The 10656-nt window shown below is 30.7% G+C and overlaps 1 protein-coding gene across 15 annotated transcripts in view; it reads right to left on the reverse strand.

Annotated features, from left to right (window-relative positions):
- Window positions 1-10656, reverse strand: part of OtopLa (Otopetrin-like a) — a 331346-nt gene that overhangs the window by 90147 nt on the left and 230543 nt on the right. For 13 of the 15 annotated variants that reach the window (XM_014431191.3, XM_014431183.3, XM_014431182.3 and 10 more), the window contains one exon: window positions 10360-10449. The exons of the other annotated variants lie outside the window; for them this stretch is intronic. In XM_014431191.3, the coding sequence (XP_014286677.1) occupies window positions 10360-10449 (90 nt within the window). The remainder of the gene's footprint in view (window positions 1-10359; window positions 10450-10656) is intronic. 15 annotated transcript variants of the gene reach the window in all.

Consider the following 10656-nt stretch of genomic DNA (forward strand, 5'->3'; position numbering starts at 1 on the left):
AAAAAAAAATATAAACATAAATAATAAAAAAAAAATCTATAAATCGGAAAATTAACATAATTGAACTATGTAAAGGAAGCGATAAGGATAAAGTAAAATAAGTAAATAAATAAATTGAACTAATATAACAAAATATAAAAACACTAGTCACATTTACACAATTATGTACAATATTTTCACTCTCGACCTGAGTATCCCCCGAGCCCACTCAATTCCCCTCGCATGAGGATTAGAGCAGAACTCTTTGAGATCCCAGCGTAGCCCTCTTACCGCGTAATAAGCCATGGGAGACCTAGAAAATGCACTAAACTCACAAACACTCAACATGAGCAGAGAATCTGGCTATTGCCAGAACTCCAATTGCTGAGTTTATACTACAATAGCTCTCATGGCCACTTCCGTTTTAACCTTCGAGGTGGATTAAAGGGAAGGGTGGAGGATTGAACCAATGGATTAAGATGATTAGATAGGTTTATATGGAGTTTAGAGAACTTGGTTGATATGAGGTCAAGGAAAAAAGAGATATGAAGGTCATGGTGTAGTGTTCTATTGGAAACGTAATAAAAAGGAGTTCTCCAAAGTTCATGTACTTAGGTCCAGATCGGTCTCAGAATAGTCTTATGAATTAGAAGTTATTTGTCGATTGAGGGATAGAGTGGTCCTCTTGAGTAGTCGGTATAGTTGGTTGAATCGTCTGTAGTGTTCTTGTCTTTTAAGTCTAGTTTGTTGGTTCCAGGTGAGTCTTGAGTCTAGTATAAATCCAAGTTATCGCAATGCGTCGGAAGGTGGGAGAAGCTGCGGCGAAGGGTATAAATCACATTACGATTCATTAACTTTTATCCGCCATTGATTACACCATTACTCAATCTGGGTGAGGTGTGTTTTGAGATTTGATCAGGCTGTTACAGGGAGAGGGAAAATGGCTGTATCGTCGGCAAATGTAGGCAGGAACGAGTGGGGACTAATGGGGATGTCAGCAGTGAAGAGGATGTACAGAACAGGACCCAAGATTCAGCCTTGGGGAACCCCTGCCTCTACAAGATATATATTTGAGTACTCAGAACCACTGCGAACTCAAAAGAAGCGATTTTAGGGGTAGAAGCGGATGATAAGAAATAAGGTTTGTGGTGATATGGATCTGAGCTTAAAAAGCTATTCAGCATGCCATACCCGGTCAAAAACCTGCGCTTGACATGAACTAAATGAAAAAAAATTAATAGAAAAAAAAATTAAACTCAAAGTGAAATAACAGCTTAAACACATTCATACACTCAGCCGAGGGAACTTCGAACCAAGTTTGTCTCCCCGCTTATTGAGGAATAGCAGGACGCCGAAGGTTTCCGGCGCTTACCCTATTATCCGGCGCCATTGTTACTAAAAGCCAGTGTGATCTGAAACAGGGCTCGAGCCGAAGTCATTCAGAAATTGGGTGGAGAACTCTTACATAATTATTTACAACAGGCAACTGAAATACCGCTATAAAATCATTTTTAAATTAGATTTTGTATGAGAAAACTTCATTGCAAACATCTGTTTCCTTTGGAAATTCCTGAGTAAAAAGATGGATGATGTAACTAAGTTGACTTTGAGAGAGAAAAAAAAACATCTATCCTTTAAATTTTCTTTCGGTATTGTCAAAACTCTAGAATACAAGGAAGATCTAAATGGAGTCTTGAACACCCAGTAAATTATAAGAATTGTATACGAGAGAGATTCAAATAAGCCCTAATGCTGTTCACCACATGGTCACTTAGGATAAATTATGTTTATGAAAAAGAGCTTTTCATTTATTTACAAAATTAAAGTTAAATTATCTTAATCAATTCATTATATTTTTAGAGAGTTTTTCTAGAGCCACTTATCTTTTTCTTCTGTCATGATGATTCGATATTATTCTCTCCTCCGAGACCATGATGGGTTCGATTTTCATTTAGTTCAATTAATATTTATTTACCAACGCTTCGGCAGAGGAAAAGGGACTTACGGATTATATGTTTTAAAAACGTTGAAAATTATTTTTAAAATAAGAGTAGTTCGGCAAGGATAAATTAACTAAGTGGAAGGAAAATACGAATTAAATAATTACAGGCTCAAAAATAATTAATACCCTTACAGGGCATAATAAACAACCTACCCAAGTCGAGATGTGATGTGCTAATAGGACAACCTTGACCACACGAGATTCCAGGCTCGCCATGCCTGCATGCAAATTAATGCGGCAGCCCGTGGGCTCCTGGAAACACATATTTCGTGTCGGCTTTCGGTGCCACAGCCTTCAATGGAATTCCCGCATCTTCACGACAAGGCCGCCGGAGGTGGTTCATCCTCATTAACATGAGATGCGTTTCTAGATTATATGATCAATGGCTTTCAGTAGATTATTCAGTTCTTTTTTAATACATAACAGGCGTTGTTTCGGTTATTGTAATGTAAATATTTTAATGCAGATAATTTATTATTTTAGTATCTTCTTTACTGGAATACTAAAAGAAAAAATGCAATAATTTAAATATTATTGACGTGGTACCTTCAAAGGGCAAAACTTTAACAAATATTAAATTTCCCAAGCGCACGTGGTTTAATTTAAAAAAATGCATGTTTTCATAAAAATTTTACCAATTCGAGTCTAATAACTGCTATTTACCATTCAGCGAAAACACCATTCTAACATTAAATAGCTTCCCTGTAAAATGCATAAAAAAAATTCTCGTGTGATGCGCGCATAAAACAACATTCACTATCAAGTTACTAACCTAGTCACATTCCCAAATTTATTTAAGTTAGTGAGCTCGTGTTGAAGTTATCACTACTTTTGTTATTTGAAAAAAAAAAAATCTAATGACCAAAGAAGGTGAAAATTAATAAAAAAAATATTAATTTGTCTACTGCTATATAAATTCGAATTTTAGAGTTTTTCATTAAGGAATAATATAAACTTCATGTGATCGGGAAAGATCGGATGGATTCGGCATTTCCCGTTCGAATCGGATTTATCGATTTTTATTTATTTCTCCTTTATTTTTAAAAATTATTCTTTTTTTTAATTTATAAATTTTGTATCATTGCTTACAATAAAATAAAAATTGTTTTTCAAATAAAAAAAATTAAAGGTACTTTATGAGTTGGTCGGGGATGCGGTAAACCAAAAATACAGAAACCTATTTATTTGTGTCGATGTTTTAACCAGGCGTACATCAGGGCTAAAATAAAAATATATATTTTTTCAATTTCTTAAGACTGGTAATTATTGATTAAATAAATCAAAATTGTATCCTTTAATTAAATTAAAAACAATATTTGGTTGCTATTTTGTTCGTTATCCTTATTTATATTACCAATATCACAATCCTTTCCTGCCTGAAATATTCTGAAAATAGTTCACGCATAAAATACATTTATGATTTTCTTAAAAAAAAAATTAATTAAGGGACAAAAAAAAAAATTTAAAAATTCATTTTTCAAGTATAGGTTTCCCGAGATATATCAACTATTGACGACGATAAAAAATCAGAGCTAGTCGTAGTGAACTTTGGTTCATATACAAACCTGTATCTATTGTATGAAGTATACAACCTAAAACGGATTTCGCATGGTTCTATTTTTTTACTTTTAGTAGCTTGAAAAGATATCAAAAATACCCAAAAAAATTCAAACCCCTACTACTAAGAATGAAACCCGTTTTTTTCATTATATCTCTTCTACATTACTTATATTGTTTGTCATCATTTAGTATTAATTTAAATATTTGTTTATACATAAATTAGACTTTTTACTTATTATTTTAAGATATTATAAATTGATACTAACGAAATATTTTCCTTATTACTTGTCCAAACCAAAAATAATAATTAACTGAATCTATGAATTCATTTTCAAAATCACATTATGACGATAATAGGATTAAATAATTGGCTTTTATTATCCCCAAGAATTCGAAAATGATATTAATTTCACTCATAACTTCCACTCTCAACTTTCTTGCCGAGAGGAGCTGAAGGCTTATGAATATTCCACCAGGGAACTTGAATCGGGAATTGGCCTTATTCAGCGAAGAGGTTTCTCAGTCTCTCTTTTCTTATCTACTTCCTCTTTATTCCTTCAGTTGTCTTTACTGTCATTTGTCTATACCATTAAAATTGTGTCTCCAGGACAACAGATGTCTCAATTCCAAAGTATCACGTTTTAGATAAATTAATATTTATCTAACCTATTGAAAATAAATTTTAGAAACTTTTTTCTTATGAACAGGTCTGTTTCTGGGAAGAAAAGGACACCATGTCATTTTTTTAATAATTTAGTATTATTAAACATTTTTATTTTGTAGTTTTTCTTTACCCAAATCTACATACAGTCTTAGGCCAATTGAGGAGTGAGTAAAATACTTTTAAAAATATTATTGGTATATTTTCATTCTAGACAAACGTCTGTTCAAAATGCTCTCCTGCAAAGTTAGGAAATGTTAAAAGAACAGTTCTCCACTGCAACCAACTTTTGGGAACTTGAAGAAAGAAATGTTTAACTTTTTTCGCAAAGTATGTTTGTGTACCTAAAAAATATTGCTAAGCACTATTGAGTAGATACAGTGGTGCGCTACTAATTAAATAACAAAATTTGATTTTTTATTCAATCCATGTACCATAGAAAAATCCTTAAATTAAATGGAGCACATATAACACGCAAAGAAGTTTTCAAATGAATTTTTGTTATTCCTAAAGAAAAAGGCAAAATAGGAGTGTTGAAGTTTTAGAAAAAAATATATGCAGTAGCTTGTTTTTCACACGTCCTAGCTGTTGCGTTAAATCGATATTTCACACCATTTAAAATTAGTAAGAAGTCATCACTGTCCAATAATGAAATAAGAACCATGTTGTCTCTAAGGTAAAGAGTAAATAAAAAAAACAAAGTAAAAAAATATCTTTAAATATAAATTCTTTCAATATTTTTAAAATATTATATTAATTCCAATTGAACAATTTAATATTTAATATATTTTTTGAGTCAAATGAATAATAATTTCTATTTCACTGACTCTTTTGTGTTTCTTCCGTATCACAAAACCATTTTCTTTTCTATTTAATTGTTAAGTTAATATGTACTCGTTTCCCGAAAAGACACAGAAATTTCACTTTAAAATTGACAATTTCACATCGCTCATACTTTATATAATTGTATACTTTATATATTTTAATGCTGCTATAAAGGTTTTGAAACTGTTCAGAACTTTTTTCTCCTTATTCCCTGCACTGCAACGGCTATCTCGATCTAAAAAGAGCTGACCTCTGGAGAACTGTACTTATAACAAGCGGTGTTCAGAAACACCTGAATTCAGAATACTACTTTTCTTTAAATTCTTTGTATTACTACACTTATATCCAACTTTTCTCCAAAACTGAACCACATTGTACGAGTCGTTTATGAAATTTATGTATGAAGTTTAATCGATTGTACCTGAACACTAATTTGACTGAAGCTTTCTTATCTTCACTAGTGAGGAAGCAAAAATAAATGTTTATGATATTTAGCTAATAATAAAAACAAACTTTATTTTACTGCGGTTCACTAAAATTGCAAAGATATTTCATAAAAATGTTTGCTAATAAACGTTCGAAATTTTTCTTTGACAAATTTCATAACTTATTCGGTTATTACATAAATAAAATGTATTCTTCTTTTGTTATACAGTTTTTATTTCTTAGTTATTCTTTTTTTATGCTTTTTCTTTGGAATTTCTTTCCGAAGTTTTTTCATCAATAAAAAAGTTGAAGAGCGATAAGGGGAAACTTTGGGCAAGTATCATAAAAAAGTGTTAGCCATTTTTTTTTTAGCCAAGCTTTAAAGTTATTGCCCAGAGGGAGAAATAGAGAATCAATGAAATAAAAAACATGATCGTAGTAAGCAAAGAACAATGGCCTTTTTTTTTCTCAAGTCCTCCATTGAGGTCCTCCACAGTCCTAGAGGAATGTCTAAATTCGTTTCTCGGGGCCGCCGTGAAATAAATTCTGACTGACCAAGATGGAAATCGAACCCAAACCCTTCAGAACCAAGTGCTGTGCGACCCAACCCGCTGAGCAATCAGACTCTCTACGTTTATTTTTAATTAAGGCCTTCTAAAATGCATAGATCCATTGAAAAGTGTAGATCACAAATTTACCCGATCACAATACTTTCCTTACCTACTTAAATTTTAAGTGTTAAAACTATCATCTTGAAAACATGATAAAACTAATGATAACAGATATTCAAAAAAAAAGTTTAGAAAATGTTTTTAATTAAAAGTTTTAAGATTAGATAAAAATAATTATTAAAAAAAGATATAAAATACAGATGGCGTTGCATGCAATTTTTTGATTTTAATATTCTTATACTCGAATTATAGAAGCTGCTACTGAATATTTAAAGTGGTAAATCTGAAAATCACCATAGGTTATGGCGCCAAATTTGGATTAGTCTTTGTGAAAACAGAATCTTCATCCTTTCCAAGTAGACACTTTTACTGCGGCCCCAACTTGGTCAGCGATTGCGGCCTCAAAACATAACTTAAAGATGTAATTCAGTTTTGTAAGGTCACTGAAATGGTAATTGAGGCCATGATGTTGTAAACTATGATCGTGATTCAAGGATTTAACCAACACTGGAAAGACAGGCCTTAGGCATTGCAAAGTGAGTAAAATGTGATATACACTCAGGAGAAAATTTGAAATGCAATATGAACTGTTGAATACATAAATGAAAATTTTTGATATAGCGACAAGAGTACATACGCTAGTGAAAGTAAATCATACGTATAGTGAGGCAAATATAATTTAAACTAATTCATTAAATAAATTCGATAGGCCTTGGAAAAATTTGTAATTTCAACAATGACTCCATTAATTTTAATTAAATGGTATCGGAAGCAATGAAAATGCTCATATCTTAAGTTAATAGTGTCCTTAAAAAACTTTCTTTTCATATAATAATTGAAAGTGAAGATCTGAGAATCTTACCCACAATGAATTAAGTGGGACTTTCCAATGCATCTCTTCGTTATATTAAAAAAGTACTCGAACACACGCTATTGAAATTAATTAAAAGAAGCTTAATTATAGTCAAGAATAGAAAATAATTATTTTACCTTTATTCCATAACTATGAATTAATATAATGTTTAAATTATCTAAAAAGATTTAAGAATTTATGATTACTATTATTAAATCTTGATTAAGGTTTAAAAACACCTACCTACCCACCAAATAAATCATTCAGGTGATGAAAATTAACTTTTATTAAAGTTCCTGGATTGTAATAGAAAAATAAATAAAAATAATACACTATATTAAGTTAAATGTAGGTGCATTAAAACATAAAAAAAATATAATTTAAATGAAAACATAGAAAATAAATAATTAAAATATGTTTATAAAAGGGGGAAGACACTATCGCTAAGGCCTTTGTTAAGGGCCTAAAGCAAAAATACTCATTTAATAGTACAAGAGCAGGGAAGAAAAAAAGGCAGTTATCTCACCCCAATTTTTGATTACTTCAATAAAACTATGTATAAATACTAGTCAAAATTGATGAGTGTGCCAAGTATAGGTAGGGGGGTAAAAATGGCGGTTGTTTTAAAAAATTAAAAAAACATTGATTTTTTCATTCGGAGCTCTATTTCTCAAAAACTACCAATAACACTAGAAAATCTAAGAGAAAATTATTTAAAGAAGAGTAAATTTGCTGAAATATTAGCCCTAAAAGATCTATTTACGTCCAATAGTTCTCGAGATATAGCTTTTTAAAAAGCAAAATTTCTTAAAAATCTACTGAAAGATTAGTAGTTAGTTAATTTATTTTGAAAAATCAATATCTCAGGAACGATGTGACGTACAGATGTTTATTAGCACTCAAATTAAAGCTAGTTTAATGGAATACAAAGAAGTTTATGACCTTTACCTTCGTAGGAATAGTAGTTTTCATGATATTTGCTAAAATAATTAGATTTATAGTTGTTCGGACAATAAATTTGATATATGAAAAAGTTTATTTCAGAAACCATTGGACGTACAGATGTCTACCAGCGCTCAACTTAAAGCTAGTTAAATTTACTACAAAATAGTTAATTAAGTTTATCTTTGTAGGAGTTGTAGTTTTTATGATATTTGACAAAATGAATTCACAAAATGTTTATTTCTAGTTGTTCGTATAAAATGTTGGGTTTTTGAAAAAATATATCTCTAGATCCATAAAACGTACATATGTCTGCCAACACTCAAAATAAAGGAAATTTAACTTTCTATAAAGTAGTTTATTACAATTATCTTCGTAGGGGTAGTAGTTTTTATGATATTCACATATGAATATAAATTTGGCAAATGCAAATTTGTCTGAACAACTATAAATCTATTTATTTTAGCAAATTTCATGTAAACTACTACTCCTACGAAGATAAACTTCATAAAAGACTTTATACCTGATTGAACTAGCTTTAATTTCAGTGCTAATAGAGATCTGTACGTTAAATGGTTTTTGAGATATAAATTTTTCAAAATAAATTCACTAACTACTGATCTTTTAGAACGTCGCATACAACATTTTTATGAAATGTTGCTTTTTAAAAAGCTATATCTCCAGAAATATTTAACATAAATAACTCTATTAGGGCTCATATTTCAGCAAATGTACTCTACTTTAATTGACGTTCTTTTGGGTTTTCTTGTGTTGTTCTTACTTTTTAAGATGAAGCTAGAACTCTAAATGAAAAATTAGTTTTTTTATCGATTTGAAACAGCCGCCATTTGTTATCCCCCCTACCTATACTTGGCACACTCATCAATTTTGACTATTCATTATACATAGTTTTCATTAAAGTAATCAAAAATTGGGGTGAGATAACTGCCTTTTTTCTCCTGTTGGGCTCTTGTACTATAGGTATTAATTATGTCATGCTCCTCTGTAAGCCGTTCTGAGCAAAAAAAATAAAATGGGATAGCTCTGTCTCTAAAATCATATTTCCCCCTTATTTTTGTTTGGAAACAGATGAAAAGTGACTCAATTCTTACACCCTGAGAAGGAACTTTTTTAATATTATCTCAACATAGAAATTTCCAATTTTCTAACTAGATTTCTAGGGATTGTTGATTAGCGCAAGACCTTAAAATCCACCGAAAAAGAAAAGTGGAAGGGGAAAATTAAAGTCGAGAACACAAATTTTTAACTCCAAATCAATTAACATTTCTACAAATAATTGAACATCTGACTCATTTTAGAAGGGCTGCAGAGGTGCGTAAAACATTACAAATCCTCTTCGGATAGAACGGAATTTGGGCTGACATCGACGATCTTGTTCTGCCTCGAAAAAGAAAAAAAACCCTACGTCCCGAATTTAAGCTCCTTTGATCTAATAAATAAATGAGCATTTTCGAGGGGGCCACTGTACGTTCCCAGTGCTAAAATAGGTAGTGATTTTATATTAATTAAAAAATTCACTCTTTTTGAAGTGTTATGATAGTTTTAACTTATATATCGACATTCTACACTCAAGAAAAAAAAAAATGATTTAGTGACGCGAGAAGAGATGAAACGAAATTTGCGGGGGGAGAGGACGATACTAGATTTTTCTGTTTTATAACAGGGTATCGGGAGAGCATGAAGTCAGAGGAGGTAACTGAATTGGTCCGGTTGCTGGCGGTATTGAGTGATTGAGTCCGACTGAGTGAGTTCCACCAACAAACTTACTCTATTACAATATTAAAAAATAATTCTGCTAGAATATACTTAGGAAATGGTTGTTTTAATTACTAAAATTATTTTAGAATCAATGTTTTCTGACTTAAGCTTGATGATTATTCGGTTAGTTATTATAATCATTAACCTTGAGCTATAAGAGGGAACTCAACAACATTTTAATACCTTATTTAGATTTCAGAAATTTCACTTCTGTTGGCCAGCCCCAAGACTGCTTCATTTTATTTATTTATTTTTTCAATTGTGATTTCTATTCAAACACGGAATAATATCTTTCAAACGAGATTTTAATGTAATTTCTCATACCTTAATTCATAGCTTTATAGTTTTCCCCTAGAAATATAAAAAAACTAATTTAAACATTTGCTAAAATAAATAAAGAGAAGAAAAACACGGAATAGCATTCAACGTGAAGATAGATTATAGGAACTAGACTATGGGTATATATTTATCAAATTCTTTAAAGTAACACATAATCAAGTATATAAGCTAATATTTATTAAGAAAAAATAAGGTAAAGATAACCAATTTTACTTTTTATTTTTTTAGGTTTATTTTTCAATTCATTTAACCAGTAAAAATTAAATCTCAATTAGTGCGAAGAGGAGTACAGCTACAGCTTTATAAATACAAAAAAAAATACCTTTTTTTCTTATTAGGAGGCTTATTTTCCAGTATCTTCACAGATTCTCTCACAACAATACAAGAATCCGAACTCCAATCTCCTCGATCCCTTCAATTAACGCAAATTAAGTTCAATACTAAGGAATTTTCTTAATTAACAAATTAAATAATTAATACTTACACTTAGGACAGTTAAAAAGTGGTGGTATAACATTTTAATAAGAGCTAGTTTTATAAAACTGGTCAAAATCACCTTATGCACGTTGACAAAAGAAATTCTCTACACGCCTATAAGTTTATGTATTCTTACAAATAT

The sequence above is a fragment of the Halyomorpha halys genome, unplaced genomic scaffold (assembly GCF_000696795.3).
Source record: "Halyomorpha halys isolate HHAL.00 unplaced genomic scaffold, Hhal_1.1 Scaffold949.1, whole genome shotgun sequence".
Taxonomy (NCBI): Eukaryota; Metazoa; Arthropoda; class Insecta; order Hemiptera; family Pentatomidae; genus Halyomorpha; species Halyomorpha halys.